Source organism: Chenopodium quinoa, unplaced genomic scaffold (genome assembly GCF_001683475.1).
Source record: "Chenopodium quinoa cultivar QQ74 unplaced genomic scaffold, ASM168347v1, whole genome shotgun sequence".
Taxonomy (NCBI): domain Eukaryota; kingdom Viridiplantae; phylum Streptophyta; class Magnoliopsida; order Caryophyllales; family Amaranthaceae; genus Chenopodium; species Chenopodium quinoa.
Window position 1 is genome coordinate 2568375 of NW_018743066.1, and position 17874 is coordinate 2586248.

General features: G+C 38.4%; 2 protein-coding genes across 2 annotated transcripts; one reads left to right on the forward strand and one right to left on the reverse strand.

The window, feature by feature from the left end:
* Positions 1–5574: 5574 nt before the first annotated feature.
* LOC110731170 (peroxidase 27-like) lies at positions 5575–7383 on the reverse strand. The gene is made up of 4 exons (XM_021911000.1): positions 7123–7383; positions 6823–7008; positions 6330–6495; positions 5575–5993 (listed from the first exon to the last, which is right to left on the reverse strand). The coding sequence occupies exons 1-4, from the start codon at positions 7345–7347 to the stop codon at positions 5575–5577; spliced, it is 996 nt and encodes a 331-aa protein (XP_021766692.1). The 5' UTR covers positions 7348–7383.
* A 2394-nt stretch (positions 7384–9777) lies between these two features.
* LOC110731398 (reticuline oxidase-like) lies at positions 9778–11477 on the forward strand. Its single transcript, XM_021911260.1, has one exon. It carries the CDS (start codon positions 9823–9825, stop codon positions 10636–10638), a length of 816 nt encoding a protein of 271 aa, XP_021766952.1. The 5' UTR covers positions 9778–9822; the 3' UTR covers positions 10639–11477.
* The last annotated feature ends 6397 nt before the right edge of the window (positions 11478–17874 follow it).

Below are 17874 nucleotides of genomic sequence, written 5' to 3' on the forward strand. Positions count from 1 at the left end.
GTATATATATGTACATTTAAAGCTATGCAAAATGCAAACAAGTGAAGGATCCGAGGCCAAGGAGTATATCCTTGCTAAAATGCTTATACACATTGATTTTCAAAATGCAAAACCCTAGAACAATATACTTTAGTAAGAGATTTTCAAGTACTGGAGACTGATTTAGTTTACAGGATTATGATTGAAAGGAAGGTACAAAATTACCATTACAAAAACAAATTCACAGCTATGCGTACCATATGAATCATCTGGTTGGTGGGGTTAGTTAGAGGGTAATGACAAGCTCTATAATTTGATTAATAAAGTAGTATAAGATCTCATTTTTTTTTTTTTCATATATGTATTTGTAGGACACTGACCAACCATAATACCATATATCACGGATAAACATATTAGTGTATCTTCATATTTTTTTACAATAATTTTGTTTTTCTTGTACATGTACATCCTAGTAAATTTATTCTGTGTATACAACTAATATTTTTAATTTTTGAATTATTATAAGACAAATTACGTTTGATGTTTTGAACACTTCATAAAATGACAAAAAGAAAAATTGAAAAGGAGAAAGAAAAGTTTAGAATCATATCATGGAGATAGAGAAATGCTTATTAGATTCTTATTAATTAATGAACTTTGTCCTTCAACAACATAAAGAACAAAAAACTTAAATATATCAATAATTCGTGAATGATGATGATTATATGTAAGAATTAAGATTGGTCGTGGTAGTGGATCCAGAATTCTAAGAATAATCAAGAAACAATTTTATTTTATGTATTGTATTGAGCTAAGAATAATTGAATTGAGTGTTAGTTTTTGGTGTATTTATTCTTTTTTTGTTCTATTTAAAAGTAATGAAATTTCCTTTTTCTCTTTTAAGATAGATATTATATTGTGATAATATTTGTCATAGAATTAGGATATATTTATCGGTGACTTTTCTAAACTTGTACTTGTAATAGGTCTGCCTATGAGTATGGTTGCGGATGAAGGTTTTCATACACCTAAAATTATTTATTAGATTATTCATATTAATTACAGGTATTTTATTCTTTCTTTTTGTGTTTAATTTTATAATTTTAGGCACAGGTATAAGAGCCTGTTCACATTTACTGAACTGAGCTGAGCTGAACTGAACTGATTGGAGCTGATCTGAACTGCACTGAGCTGAAATAAATATTTTATGAGAGAGAGAAATTAGGAGCTGAACTGAATTGAACTAATTGGAGCTGAACTGAACTGATTGGAACTGAACTGAAATTAAGTGAATGTGAACAAACCCTAAGTCTCCATCCACTCATCTTAATTACAATCTACTAATCTAGTATGCACATTACACTGACTCAAGGCATATTGGAGGTGAGGTCGCGTCGTGAGGGTATGGTAATTTAAGGCAATCTCACTACACCCCAAGTATTCCTCCAACTTTGCCAGTAAGATTTGATCTTGTATTATAACCTTAAAATCATGTAATGGGGTATACATATTTCATAATTTAATACAGAATAATATGAGAACTGAAAACTGTAAATTGAGAGCCAATTGGAATGAAGCAATTACATTCGTCAAAAGTAATATAAAATTGTATTGGTTCAGATAAATATTCAATGATTAAACTAATAAAATCAATCCAAGTTTAGTTTCTAAACTTTTTATTAAACAAATTACCTTTCTTAAAATCAAAAATAAAAAGGAATTGAAGTTATGATTAGTAAAGTAGGAGCTTATAACTTTTTATTTTTTATTTTTTTTTATTTACTTATGTGCTCTAAAATTTTTAAACATAAGCTCATGTTGATTGTTTATCCAATTGAAATTTAAAAATATATTTAAAAATAAATCAAATAAATTTATTTAGGATGCAAAATAACAGATTGCCATTAACACACACCAAGCTTGTCATGCCAATCATGAATACGATAATTATTGTAGCCATTGTAAAATTGCCCTCCAAAGTAATAATTCTCAATTTTCATTATATATTATATATGATTCTCCAAAAATTTCATACGGTAGCTGTTAAATATTTAACCTATAAATTACTGTTACTTGTCTTTATAATCTAGGGGGGGAGGGGGGTTGAAGGGACAGATGAAGCTCAAATGTTAACAAAATTACAACTAAAAATCCAAATGCAAACTGCAAACTGCAAACTAGGGCTAAGACAAAATATAGGAGGAAGTTGTAAAAAATGACATTATTTGCTTTATCAAAATATCAATGCATAGCTCCAAAAATAGGTGTTGGAATTTCATCGATTATTGTTTTATCAAATAATATCATCAATACACATATAGCTCCAAATGAATATTGGAAATTTCATACAGTACTTTCTATTATCTCTGCTGGCAACTTTCTATTATTGTTTACGTATTACATTTCAAAAATATCCTATTATTATTATATATAATTTATATATTTCGTATAAATAGAGGAATCAGTTATACCAATATTTAATAACTTAATAGCTTTCAATAAATTTTCCTTTTGATATCAAGATTTATGTTTTTTGTAAATAGATATATATTGCGCATTTGCGTAGGTATGATCTACTACTACATGTTATTTAAAATAAAACAAGCCAAACAAGGTTATCGTTTGTGAATAAATGAACAATCATTATATACGTAAACAAAAAGAAAGAAGAATACGCGGCAGGTTTGTTTGTTATGTAAAAGGGGTTGAATATTGTATTGAGCACCCATGAAATAAGGGTAGGATGCAGTGTAAAGATTTGACAGGAACTCATGAAAATTTATGATCACATCCCACATGCATGCATGCAAATTAAAACATCCTAATTGGCCTTTGATTCGCAACTTTCATTCTCCTTATAATATAATATTATAAGACGATGTATTCGATCAATAGTCAACATTTATGAGTTGTGAAGGTCAATATTCATACAACAATTAACTTATTAATTAATAGGGATGGTCTGATTGTCAAAATAGTTGTTAAATAATTAAGCTATGTCTCAATGAAGATTATACTAAGGGGCCGTTTGGTTGGGGTTAATAATCAAAGGGAAAGGGAATGAATATGCCTCATTCCCTTTGTTGTTGTTTGTTTGTCATTTTTTTTCATTCCCTTTACCCATTTTTATTTTTGACTTTACCTAAAATGATCATTCTATCTTGATTCCCCACCCCCTAGCCTTTTCCATTTCCTTTCCTAAGCCACCACTACACACACCAGTCACTACCTTACCCACTTACCCCAGCCGCCACCTCGCCGGAGCTCGCCTAGTCCTCGTCGGGTGTCGCCGGAGCTCGCCCAATCCTCGCCGGCAGGTGCCGCACCTTCCCATCTCCAAATCAGAACTCGTCGCACCTCCCTCTAAAGAATTCTCCCTTCCCGGAAAAACTTAACTCACCCACGAAAACCCATCCTCGTCCCCTTAAAACAGCCGACCATCACCTCCCTTACCCTAGAAACCCTAGCGGCTAGGGTTTCGAGGGTAAGGGAGGTGACGGCTGGCGGTTTTAAGGGGACGAGGATGGGTTTCTAGGGTTTTTCGTGGGCGGGGGGAAGGTTTTCGTGGGCGGGGGAAGGTGGTTTTCCGGGCGGCGAGAGGTGGGGAAGGTGTGGCGACGGGCGGCAATGGTGGAGGAGGTACGACAACGAGCGGTGAGGTGGTGGTTGGGCGGTTGAGTGGTTGGAGAAGTCACTACCACCAATGCACAACCCCTCATTCCCATGCCTTTGATTTTTAAAAACAAACAACATAGTATAAAGAAAGGGTTTCATTCCATTCTCTTTGATTCCCTTTGTTCATTTCATTCCGTTTACCCCGTGTGAACCAAACGGCCCCTAAAAATAGTATTTATTGTGGTAAGAGCTAGATATAAAAAGAACCAAATTAAAAAGTGGCTCATCAGATCTTGAGCAATTTTCTCTAGTTAAAATGTTAAATATTACTCATAGTATAGTACTGTAGTTAATAGTTGGCTAAGACTATGAAATGTTATCCCTGAATCCCTGATACAGATTTGTTAAAATTAATTAATCCGCCTTTTTTTTTGAACTTTTATCTCAACTTATTTTAAAATTGAAAGTATTCTTGCTAAATTTATTTTATTTTGCCTGAATTCATTAGCATTGCTTTGGATTTCAATTAACTAACATTTGATAAACTTTATTATAATTTGTACGAAATATAAAGTAAGGGCCGATTCTGTTTACCTTATTTTCACTTATTTTAGGTTTAATAGGTACACTTAAATTCAAATAAATTCAGGTAAACAAAAATAAATTTTGATAAATTACAAATAAAATAGTTTTAATAAGTTTAGTTAAGTATGGATAAGTAAAAATCAAATTAATAGAATACACCTCATTATTTTATTTTTAAAAAAGTTAATTAGCTTCAACTACACCAAATATAGTTTGAGTGCATATAAATAATACTTCATACTTCCCCGGTTCTTTTATACTTGACCTGTTTTATTTATCACGTTTGCCAAAGTAACTTTTTAAAAATCAATAACTTTAATTTTCCATAAGTTAAAAGTATAAAAATTATATATTATGATAAAACTAACTGAGACAATTCTTATAAAATCTCACATGAATATGTCTTTCCCTACATATAAATTACAAAAGATGGTAAAAAAAGTGGTGGTAAACAGGGTAAAAGACAAAGCGGGTCAAGTAATTATTTTTTTCCCCCTTTTTTCTCACTGGTAATAGAATATAGAATTAAGGTTTTGGTTGTTTGCTCGAACATGCCTTTAATACCACAGACTCACAGAGGCACAGACGAAAACAATAAAAGGGCTTGTCTAAAAGGTCATTCAAACTATTGGGCCGGGCCTTTACACAACTTGACATTTGGAATTTAGATCCAAATTTTCAGCACTATGCTTCCGATTCAAGGTCCAATTTTGTGCATGTTAAGCTACTACCCAGTGTACACACAACAAACCATCATCAATTCATCATTATTAGTTTATTACCAAGCATTGCTGGTCACAATTCGCAACATATCCTTTAGAAATTGGAATTAGAAATTAGAATTAAGGCTTTTTTGGTTGTCCTTGCTTGTATTTAATTAATGTGTCAATTCGAATACCCATGTCGGTTAGGTCTATTCGGATTTGGTAAGGTCAGGTTAAGTTGGATCTTATTTCAAATTTAAATCATGCTAAACTGTTATGTTTATGTGAGTTGAAATTTAAATTGGATATTTTTCGAGTCGAATAGGCCAGATTAGATTTTGACACATTTTGTACTAGACTTGTCATTAATGTTGGGGATTTGGGGATTTGCGGCCGATCGAAGATATTTCCATATAAATTTCTAAAATACCCAAAGTGGAATTCAAAAGTTTTTTTTGAATAATTATGATAATAAAAGAGGTAATTATTAATCAAGGAATTCTAATATCAAGTACGTTGGGCCTTTGTGTACCACGACTGTTGACTTGTAATTTTTTGTTACACAAGAAAAAAATTTCAAACAATTTGAATTTACACATTAACATTATAAATTCAAAAAGAAAAATAATATTAATTAATCATTTAATAATTCAAAAATGGAAGAAGTTAAACATTTGGCTATGTGTTGAAATTAGAGTGAGTTAACCTTGGAACAAACTTTCCTAATTTCACCAAAATTACCAGTAAGGACCCCAACCCTACCCAAATTAACCATTGACGTTCCAAAATCATGGAAAAAAGTTTCTCTACTATTATCATATCTATGTGCTTCAACATAACCTTTGGTTTCAGGATCATCGAGCAAAGCAGTATCCGATTGAAATAATCCTCTTCTCTTCGACACGAGCTCGTAGTAGTGCACATCGAAAGTCTTGTAACTTCCAGGGTCCATTTCCACCAATACATTTGGACCATTTTTTGTGCAACTCAATTTTAACCTAGCCATGTACTCGGGGTCTAGGGTTGGGTCCGAGGTGTTATCTATACCAGTATAATTGTATAGTCGATCTATGAAAGACGAACAATGTGATATTCCGATTGAGTGTGCACCTGCAACATTGTACGTAATAACAAGATGATAAGATACTAAAATTATATCTATTGATATGAATCATATGTATGATATCTTTTATATTATTACAAAGTCATTTTTCAACACTTAACCACAGTTCTATAAAAGTCCAATTGTAAAATCTTATGCATTTTTGTTTTTTTTTTTTTTACTATAACCTCCAATTAAATAACTTCTACTTTACCATTTTTTTTAATTACTTCCACATCTCCTATTGTTTTTCATTCTAAATTTACGTGTTATATATATACTGCACGTTAGCACGCATATACTCTAGTTAATTTAATTATATAGGAAGTCGGTAGTGCGAGTACCTGAAAGGACAACGAGATCTTTGGTAGTAAGTCCTTTTTGTTGAAAACTTGCTTTAAGAGAGTTTATTGTTAATGAGGGTGATGGAAGACTAATTAGGGCTTCATTGAGGGATGATATTATACCATCTCTTCTTCCAGTTTCGACCTCCCAATATGGTCCACCCACCTATATATATAGAGGTAAATATACATTAATACATACTTTGTATATAACAATATTAATTAATAAATTCAAGGTGAATAATAGTATTCATTTTCTTTTAGGTGTAATATGAATGTATTGCTCCTTGTTATATATATATATGTTCAAGTATAACTTAAATTTGTTATTATTACAATTACAATATTGTAATTCATACTTCAATTCTTTAATTTTATATCACTAGAAACCTTGATAAATTAATAATGTTTGTTAAAGTTGGTAAATCAATAAAATTAGATGCATGATTAAGTTATATAAGAAGGGGACAGAAGTAGTAGTGTATGTAGTTACCGCGGCCACAACATCTCTTGCAATTATGGCAACTATATCCGCACATGAAACAATCCCTGGACATGCTTGCTCTAATGCATCTTTAACTCTATCAAAAATTTGAAACCCTCGAAGAGTTAGATTTGGAGGTGCATCTTTTTCAGCTTGTTTGATTGGGGAATCCAAAAGAATAGACGCATCACAACCCTGAAAATTAAATACCTATACTTTAAAAAAGCGTACATATATAAAAATTTCCTTTGTTGAAAATTGCTAAAAAAATTCTCAACAATAAGAGATGATTATATTTAAGATGCATACCCGTACAAAGCAATCATGGAAGAACATTCTTAGCAAAGGGCCAGAAAGTGAAGGCGCAATCGCGATAACTTCATTGATAATCTTCTTTGTTATGGCCTCCGCTTGTGGACATGATGTCGAGTAAAACCCTGGATGTAGGCCATAGCCATTTACGCCGTGGAGGATGAATGGCATAACTATCACCAAGTGAAGGAAGAGAGTAGTAATAATTTTAAGACTAGCCATTTCTAATACTACAAGGTTTAGCTTTGTGTATGTATGTAGTAGCTTTGTAAATTGTACGTGTTGCTATGGGTTAAACATGATCTCATTCTTATATAGTTATATATATCTTAACATACTTATTATAATACATTTGCCATTCGGTTATTGCTACTTGAAGTAATATTTCTTTTTGTTTCAATGAACATGATTTTCTTGTCACTTAGTTAGTATTGTTGATCTACTTGAGCTTCATGGTTTATAAACAATTTTTTATTCAATGAAGGCTAAAACCCTTTAAGATGTAAACTTAAGCTCACTAATCACTATATTATATATATGTAGAACTAGTTACAGTCGTAAATTAAGCTATTATGAAAAATAAAGAATAAACAATATTGAATAATTCACGTTGCAACACTTTCATATGACATTTAGGATTCAAATAATATGACAACTAATTTTAGATAAATTAAAGTAATACTATACTTAATTACATACATAAAACATTCACTTAGAACTACTACAAACCCCAAACTAACATAGATTAAAAAATAAATAATTATACCAACCTTTTATTGTTGGGTAAGTGTGGCTTATCTAACACATGGGGGAGAAGATTAACGGTATCCATTATTATATACTCATCATACTATAATACCAAGTAATACAGTAGTTCATTTCATGACATTGGGTGATCAAATATGAACGTCCTAGCTTACAATTTAAGCGATATAACTTAACTGAGTCTCGGAAATTCAGGTAACTAAAGGGTGGTGGTCTCTTAATATAAGGACGATACATGCTACGTGACATATTATATCCTGAATTTCAGATCTAACTAGCTAGTTATAAGCCTGATTTTGTCTATTCATTATAATAATTACATAATTTAGAAGAACCAATTCTCTCTAGTTCAACTTCGAATGTATTAATGCAAGAGGGTAAAATAGGTGAACCGTGTACGTACCTTATTTGTTTGTTTTGGGTTTTACACATGATTGTTTGTAATTTTAATAGTTCATGCCTACCTTCAATTGTTACATCCTACACATTTTGGAATGTGACTTGGTTTATAACTTTCTCTATGACTGATAAATTGATAGTTACTTCATTAGATACTTCTTTCTAAAGGGTATTCTATGCTAATTGCTTGTTTTTTTTTTCCTATCCAGATGTGCTTATATTGGATTAGTACGTAGTGCCCTACCAACATTAAAATCCTAGCCCCGTTACTATTAAGAATACGAAAACCCACTATATATTGGTTATTTATTTATTTATTTTTTTTTTTTTAAAAAAACCAGTTCAAGTCTAGACCAAATTTTGTCTAATGACTTAATGAGGGCTGAACAACATTATTGCTGTATTGCATACGTCCTTCAGTTTTCCATCTTGTCACAAATTGCTTTATCTCGTTCCTAATAAAAAAAAGGCCATTTCATGGACAAAAGAATGACATCCATATTCTGCTTTCGTCGGTACGATAGGCCATTCTAATATGTGAATGGCTTTCTTTTACCTGCTCAGGGGACGTATCATACAAATAATTTTTGTTTCTTTGACAGCGGAGCCAAGGAAGAATGATAGTGGAGTTATACTTTATGATATTTTTTAATTCTAAAATAAGTCCTACATGATTTTATCAAATAATTCAATTCAATGATTAAGAAAACTTTTGTATACACCTGGTTTTCAGTAATTTACTGTACATCGGGTACACTTTTGTCAGATTTAATGTCACTTTTGTCAAATTTAGTGTCACTTTTGTCAAATTTATTAATAAAGCATAAATAACTCATATATATCAGGGTAACTTTTATGCGTTTTAGTGTAACTTTTGCGTATTTTATTGTCACTTTATAATGGATGTTCAGTCTTTACTGAACATCCGTTTTATTTAAAGGTTTGTGCAATGATTATCAATTATTATCCATCTGTCTCACAATATTGTTCACATAAAAATTTTATGAGTTTCAAGTAAAAAATGTTAGAGTGAGTTAGGAGATGGAAAACACGTGAAGGTAAGTTCATTCAACGTTAAAATATGAATGTTACCTGATAAAATGCGGATGTGGTTTAGTAGCCCTCTTGTCTTAATGAAGAATAAGAAAAAAAATTCCAACGCCTAAACTAGATTTACTATCATGTACAGATGTACAGTAACACGACTTGTAATTATAGGTGTTAATCCGAATGATTGAGTTGGATTAATTTTTAAAGTTGAGTCATGCTGAATTATTATATCCACGCAAATCCAAAATTGAGTTGAATATTTTTCGAATTAATTTCAAATCGGGTCGGGTATGCTTTTTACACCTCCACTATTATACGTAGACTGTAGTAAAATTTCTGAGTTAAAAATATTTTCGCCATGAAACACGTGATAGTGATATTCTCAAATCTCAACCACTTGGCATAAATTTCCTTTTATATAACACCTTTCACTAGCATCAGTGTTACAGTATCTCTTTCCACTACTTGTAATTCCTTTCATCAATGTCGAAATTTCACAAAGATCCAATCTTTTTTCTTCAAATTTTCATCTTTCTTAGTCAATTTACTAATATTCTTTCACAAACCACAGATTTTCCCATAATTAATTGCTTTAATAATCATAAAATCACAAACTTTACTTTACACCCAAATTCAACCCACATTTCTTCAATACACTACAATCATTTTCTCAAATTCTCTCTCCAAAATCTAAGGGTTGCTAAAGATTCAACCCCAAAACCAACGGCTATAATTTTACCAGAGAGTAAGGAGCAGCTAGCTAACTCTGTACTCTGCTGCAGAGGATTATCTCTAGAGATTATAATCAGGTGTGGTGGTCATAGTTATGAAGGTATATCCTCAATTCCACGTGGCAACAACCCATTTGTTATCATTGATATGATGAATCTCAACCGTGTGATTGTTGATCTTGAATCTGAGTCAGCTTGGGTTGAAGGTGGTGCAACTTTAGGGGAATTATACTCTGCTATTGCAGCCCACAGTAGTTATTATGGGTTTCCTGCTGGGCTAGGGCCCACAGTTGGTGTTAGTGGGCATTTTTCTGGTGGTGGGATTGGGGTTTTGGGCCGGAAGTATGGGCTTTCAGCTGATAATATGTTGGATGTGGGCTTGATTGATGCTGAGGGCCGGGTAATGGGCCGGGCTGAGATGGGGGAGGAGATATTTTGGGCTTTACGAGGCGGTGGTGGCGGAAATTTTGGGGTTGTTTATGGGTGGAAGGTTCAACTAGTCCATGTTCCTAAAGGGTTACTTGCTTTAGTGTTAAACAAGGCCCAATTCATGAGTTGGCCCAATTAATATACAAGTGGCAATTTGTTGCACCATATTTGGAGGATGATTTTCATATCTCAATCTATCTCACTTCTAGCACAAGTAAACAAGTGTATGTTACTTTTAAAGGGCTTTATCTTGGGTCAAGACTTGAGGCAATGTCAAATGTTAACCAACGTTATTTGGAGTTGGAGATTAGTGAAGAAGAGTACCTCGAAATGAGTTGGATCGAGTCTGTTTTGTATTTCTCGGGCCTTCCTAAAGGGAGTACAGCCCAAGATTTAAAATCGCCGTATTGGGCAGATAAGTCATACATGATTATGTTCGAGAACCCATCTCGATTGAGGGACTAGAGGGGGCACTTGAAATGGTTGCTATAGAACCTATGGGACTTCTTCTCTTGGACCCTTATGGAGGTATTATGGATCGGATAAGCAATGATTCGATAGCATTTCCTCATCGAAAAGGCAACCTATATAACATTTTGTACATTTCATTTTGGGTAGAGGAAGATGATGAAAATCGGATTTTGAGTTGGATTAGGAAAGTTTACGATTACATGACACCTTTCGTAGCTTCTAACCCTAGGGCAGCTTATGTAAATTACATAGACCTTGATCTTGGAACAATTGATTTTACGGATAAAGATGAGGATACTGATAAAAAGGCTAGAGTTTGGGGGGAGAAATATTTCTTGGGAAACTATGATAGATTGGTTAAAGTCAAGACCATTATTGATCAACAAAATGTATTCAATCATATACAGGGGATTCCCTCTTCTAGTGTACAATATCATGATGAGTTGTGAATCAAATGTACATTAATTTGTTTGATGAAATGAGAAATAATAATCCAATGTTGTTTGAGATCAATTATCATCAAGATCATATGCATCTGTGATCCGAAATTTATTATTGTTTTGTATGCAACTTGTTTCGGGGTTTTCTGGTGTCCTGCGGGAGAGTTACAACACCGAGACTGGAACCGGACGCCTGTACCTGCAAAACAACGAAGACTCCTTGTGGTAGGAGCTCCGCCTCCAACGGTCAAGTTAGTACCTGATTTAGGAGTAATAAATGCGGAAATTAAAGTGATTTAGTCTCTCTAGGTGAGAGTGTTTAATGTGCAATCCGTGTGTTGTTTTCGAGTCCTCCCCCTCTTAATGAGGATTAAGAGGGGTATTTATAACCTCGGGAAGCGTGCCACTCTCTAGGTTTAGGGTAAACCTAGGGCTGACTGGGCCTCTAAACAGGATTGGGCCTTGTTGGCCGGTTTTCCCATTTGGCATGGGTGGACACGTGGCGTGTCTCAATTGGTCCGTAGAGGACGTATCTGTGATTGACACGTGGCAGGCTCCTATTGGCCTACGTGAAGGACACGTGGCGGAACCTGGTTGGTCCACTTGTCAGACGGTGATTGATGGATAAAAATCCCCTAATCATTTGCCCCTCACAGGTGGCACGTGACTGGTCACGTGTCACCTGTGACAGGTGTCGCATGGTGACAGGCGACTGCCTGCTACAGGTGTCACCTTGCAAATGGCCGAGAGATTTTCCCGCCCAAATTTTGAATTTGGAAGCGACCCTTCGCCTTCTCACTTTGCCTATATAAGGAAGTGTTGACTTCGGTCATTTTCACATTTGAGAACTTTGCGAGAGAACATTCGGACCCCTGAACTTGCTCTGACACTTTGGAATTTTGTTGCCTACCGCCTGCTCTGACAAGCCGTTTGCAAAGGATTTCAGAATTTCATCAGTCGTCACTCGTTCAGGTAACCGTCGGTTCTCTTATTCTTAATTTTTTTTCTTATTATTATTTTTTGAAATGGCACCATGGAAGCACACGACACGACCTAAGTTAGTGATCAGCCGGTCACCGGGGACGGCTGAATCTAGGACTAGGAGTGCCGCCTGCCCTTTTCTGGACCCATCTTTGCCCTTTATACAAAGTCCGACTGTATCTGTGTCTATGCAGAACGTGATGGCCAGAACAAAAAAGACTGCTAGGATCTCACACTCGGACGGCTCCTCCCAAAGGGTGCCCATTAGTGAAACATCTGACCAGGCGCCAGATGTAGAAGTGAAACAAGGCGGCTGCCAAGCCGACAGTTCTGAGGGAGGGGTCAAGGTGGTCCCTTCCCATTTCACCGTTGATATGTCTAACTTTTCTCCTGCTCCTTCTAAGGGAGAGGAGGCGGGCCCCTCTGGGAGAGGGGAGGAGTCGTCCTCTTTGGACTCGTCAGAGGACGAGTCCGAGTCCAGCTCTTCTGGCCACGCTTCTCCAGGCTCAGAAGAAAGAAACAACCGCCTACAAGAGGCGAGGCTTTCTCATGCAGTTGAGAAGGGGGGCAATTGGGCGGAGCCGTCCGCCTCTTACAGAGAGGAAAACACCCCCTACTACTGCACGGTACCCCGGGGCCGGATCGCAGCCATGCAAGACAAAGTGGAGAGCTTTATAGCTAACCACAGAATGGGCCCCGAATTTTTACTGTTCGTGCCGGATCCAGAAGACACTGTCGTCTGCCCGGCTGGTACCAGCTATGATGACGGCTGCTTTGGCTGCTATGTGGCGGCCATCAAAGCTGGACTGCGCTTCCCATTACATCCGGCTGTTCAGCGGATTTTAGATGGGTATGATTTGGGGTTATGGCAGTTAGCCCCCAACTCTTGGGTAAACGTACTCGGCTATGTGGCCGGGTGCGAAATGTACGGGGTGGAGCCAAGCTTTGAGGCTTTCGCCCACATGAACTATCTCAGCCGGACCCTTAAGTCGGGCGGTACCGGCTGGTATCAATTAACAAGCCATAGGGGCTACCTCATGACGAGAGGTAAGGCGAACAAATGGAAGGATTGGCGGAACACCTTCCTTATAATCGAGGGTTCAGACACGGAGCTGAACAAACGCTTTAACAAGTGGAATAGGGATCCGCCTCTTCTCGCAGGCGGCCGCAGCATGCCGCCTGTTCCCCCAAAGGCTAAAAAAGAGATCCTAGACAAAGGACTCTTCAAAGTAGAGACTAGGGTGAACTCTACTTCAGGGGTACGAGAGCAAGTACCCCTAAACTGCGTCCCGAGCTTCAAGTGGCTCTATGACGAGTACTTTTTGGCCGCCTGTGGCCTCAGCAGTCGGTGCTCTAGAGGTAGCCGGCCTGACAAATACTCTGTTTTTTCACGCCTTGTTTACTTGGGATTTTTACTAACTTTGCTGTTTATTTTTTGCAGCTGACGCCATGAGTAAAATAACAGCATCCAAGACTGCGGCGGCCATGTTGCGGGCCTCTCTCATGCAACAGTCTTATACCGACTCCCCCAACAAGGGGGCACCCTTGGTGGGCTTCGAAACTCTTCCTCTTTTAGGAGTTGTCTTATGCATATACTAACTCTTTTTTTTTTTTTTTTTTTTTTTTTCAGTCGGGCACTCCAAGAGCTTCTTCCTCGCAACAGCCGGACCCCAAGGCCCGGAGGACGACTGTTGCAAGCTCTCCTGGGTCTTCCAGGAAAACAGTGGCGGCTGAGAAGCAGCCGGCCACTTCTTCTAAAACTCCGGCGGGGCCGCCTAGAAGTATGGACAATTACTTGTAAAAACTTTTACACTTGCTTCCTTCTTGACTAGGTCTAACTTGCTTTTTTACGCTTGATGCAGCCGGCCCTCAGGAGCCTGACTTGGTAGAGGTAGCCAAGTCCATGATCAAAGCAGTTCCTCCATCTGAAAGGGAGGCGGTCAGGGGTGTCGACACCCTTGACCTTGATGGGATTGCAGGGGTCCTTGCTGAGGTATACTTAGCATATTTTTGGTTATTTGAATTCCAGGACGCCTGTTTTTTTTTGTTTGGAAACTGACGCCTGTTCCCTTTTTACTTAGGCCCTGCTCCGAGTGAACGGCCTCCGCAAGCCGCTTGATCGGAAGAACAAAGAGGTAAAGGCTGCAAAAGCTATGGCCGCCTCTGACTGTGATAAGGAAATGTTTCAAATTGCCCAAAATGAAGTTCTGACAATTGATATTCTTTATTATCAGGCGCAGGCTGCCGCCGCTATCCGGGCTCAGTTAGAGGCGGCCCAGAAGAGGAACAGCGAGCTGGAGGCGACCGTCTCCAATCTCAAGGCCGAGCTTAAACCTCTCCGCCAAAAGATGCTCTCATACGAAGCCATGGAGAAATCCTTGGCTAACGTAAAGGAACGCCTGGTGACCCAGGAGAAGAGTCTAACTAAAGAGCTCTCGGAGAAGGCTGAGCAAGAGAAGAGAGAGCTCGTCCGAGAGATGATGGAAGACTCTTCCCAGATCCAGCGCATGACCTGGAGCCGCCTCTTCCCCAGTGCCGACTTTGCCTCGTGGGAAAAAACGTACCGCCAGTGTTCTGAAACATATAATCAAGAGATCCTGGCGGCTGCTGAGGACGAGGCGTTGGAGGAGGCCTTGGATGGGGATGAGCAGCCGATAGTGGCGCTTGTGCCACTTGGGGGCAAGGCATCGAAGAAGGATGCAGCTGAGGCCGAGTCTAACAAGAGGAATGCTGACCAGGCGGACGCTGCTAATGTTGAAGACTTGCCCCCTTCTTAAGCTTTTATGTCTTCTTTCACGGCCTGCGAGCCGTTTGCTTGTATTTACCCGGCCAGGGGGCCGGGGTTCTGAATATTTTAATCTTCTTTAATGCAATTTTATTTTGCTTGAAATTTGTCTAAGTGTTGAATATTTGATATTGAATTGTACACTATATCGACTGTTTTGCATGGCCGATTGTAGCCAGGTACGGATGGTCCGCCTATGCCCCTGGACGACTGGTTGTCTGTTTCCAAGCTGGGCGATCAGTCGGCCATTTATTCAATCGGTATTGGTCCCGTTTAAAAGACTGGATTACCTAGTCGCCGAGTGATTGAGTAGTGGAGGTATCAAGCGGTGGGTACCGGTTGTTCCCCTTTATTCGCCAATGTTTGTTGGCTATTAACTCGAAGGGAAACCTAGTAGGAATAGTAGTTTGAATGCCCTTGTTTGCCAAAAAACAGGTGGTCTATTCAAACTTTTTAGGTTCCATACCAAGTTTGGGAGAGTGACTATGAGTTAACGTTGGTGTTACTCCGTCGTCCTCATTCTAGATTGAGTAGTAGAGGTACCAGGCGGCAGAGGCCGGCTGGACCCCTTGATTCGCCAATGTTTGTTGGCTATTAACTCAAGAGGTACCCCCTGAATTTATCCCAAGTAATACAGGGGGTCATCCGACTCAGATGTCAACTGCTACCACTGGTTTGGTTAGTGATAGAGTTATCCTTGTCTCAAAAACGGCTACGTGGTTGCCCTTGGGGACAGTCGTATAGGTGCCGTGTGATTAGTTTATAGAACAATGTTCCACCCAAAAGGGAGCTGCTCTCTGCGACGAATTTCATCCGGATGGATGCCGTCGGACGCCTGCTATAATGTTGGGACATGTCGAATTGAATTTTTATATTTTGATCAGTTGGCTTGACGCCTGGTCTGATCATGTTTTTTGATAGTTCTTGGTGAACTATATTATGTGAGGGTAGCCGGTCAAGCGGCGTGCCCCTCTTAAATTAAACATAGAGAGTGGCCGACTGTTTTTCAGTTGGCATGCCCCTCTTAAAATAAAAATGAATATAAACATGGAGAGTAGCCGACAGTTGGTCAGTTGGCATGCCCCTCTTAATACAAAATTGAATAGTAATTTGCAACTTATTCAAGTAGTCCTTGACTTTACATTTTTTTTTAAAAGAAATATTTCTTAAGATTATCTATGTTCCAAGTTCGAGGTAACGGCTGGCCGTCTTGTGTTTCCAGACGGTAGGTACTGTCTCTAACCTCTTCATATATTCGGTAGGGGCCTTCCCAGTTGGGAGTTAGCTTGCCAGACTCGTTAGCCCTACCAACAGCTTCCATTTTTCTAAGTACAAAGTCCCCCACCTTGAGTGGACGCCTGTGCACTTTTCTGTTGTATGATCGAGTCATTCTCAGGCGGTAAATCTCATGGCGTAAGACAGCATTGCCTCTCTTTTCAGGGAGTGAGTCTAATGCCAAGCGCATGGCTTCCCAGTTTGCCTCTTCGTCATATAGCATTACTCGAAGAGTCGGCTCGTAGTGTTCTATTGGAAGAACAGCTTCCGCACCATAAGTTAGGAGGAATGGAGTTTCTCCAGTCGCCCCTTTTTCAGTCGTCCTAATGGCCCAGAGAACATGTGGTAGTTCATCCGCCCATAGGCCGCCTGCTCGTTCAATCTTTTTCTTCAGACCATCTGAGATGATTTTATTAAAGGCTTCTACCTGGCCGTTTGCTTGTGGACGGCCGACAGATGCAAAGAAGTGTGCAATTCCTTGGTCACCCAACCAGCTTTTGAGAACAGGCGTCTCAAATTGGGGACCATTATCAAAAACCATAGACATGGGAACCCCGAACCGAGTGATGACATTTCTCCAAATGAATGAAATTACATCCTTCGTCTTGATTCCCTTAACAGCCTCCGCCTCTACCCATTTAGTGAAGTAGTCGACGGCAACAAGTATGTATCTTCTTCCGCCTGTAGCAGGCGTATATGGACCCAGAATATCCATGCCCCACTTAGCAAACGGTAGGGGGCTATGAATGGTGGTGAGGTCAGTAGCCGGACGGTGAATTAGTTTGCCAAACCTTTGACACTTGTCACACTTTTTCACCATCTCCATAGCATCCGCTTCTAAGGTAGGCCAGAAGTAGCCCTGGCGCCTTGCCCGTTGAGCAAGCGTCCTTCCACCTATATGTGAAGCACAGTAACCAGAGTGGAGATCGTCTAGTATCTCTCGCCCCTTTTCTGGAGTAACGCACTTTAAGAAGGGTTGTAGGTACCCCCTTTTGTGAAGTTCTCCCTTTATCATTTCAAAATTGGTGGCTCGTCTTTTCAGCAATGCCGCCTGTTGATGATCATCCGGCAGGGTACCGTTTGTCAGATATGCCCTGATTGGATCCATCCAGGTTGAGCTTCTGTCTAAGATTCCAATAGGGTCTCCCTCAATGCTTCTCTTCTCCACTACTTCCCAAAAAACGGTTCGAGGAGTATCACAGGAGGCGGATGATGCTAATTTTGAAAGTGCATCCGCTTGGTTATTCTCTGATCTCGGCACTTGGACCAGATGGAAATCCTCAAGGGAGCCGACTGCTTGACGGACCGCCTGTAAATACTTGATCATGGCCGTATGGGTCGCTTCGTATTCGCCATTGTACTGACTCACTATTAATTGTGAATCGGAACAGGCGTCTATTTTTCTTGCCCCTGCCGCCTTGCA

What these genes read in the sequence shown, in the direction of transcription:
- LOC110731170 (XM_021911000.1), bottom strand. Translation starts at nt 7,347, where the DNA reads ATGGCTAGTCTTAAAATTATTACTACTCTCTTCCTTCACTTGGTGATA. An exon ending in TCCATGATTGCTTTGTACGG is followed by an intron (nt 7,009 to 7,122) that starts GTATGCATCTTA and finishes TTTAATTTTCAG; the next exon opens with GGTTGTGATGCGTCTATTCT. An exon ending in AGATCTCGTTGTCCTTTCAG is followed by an intron (nt 5,994 to 6,329) that starts GTACTCGCACTA and finishes ACAATGTTGCAG; the next exon opens with GTGCACACTCAATCGGAATA.
- LOC110731398 (XM_021911260.1), top strand. Translation starts at nt 9,823, where the DNA reads ATGTCGAAATTTCACAAAGATCCAATCTTTTTTCTTCAAATTTTCATC.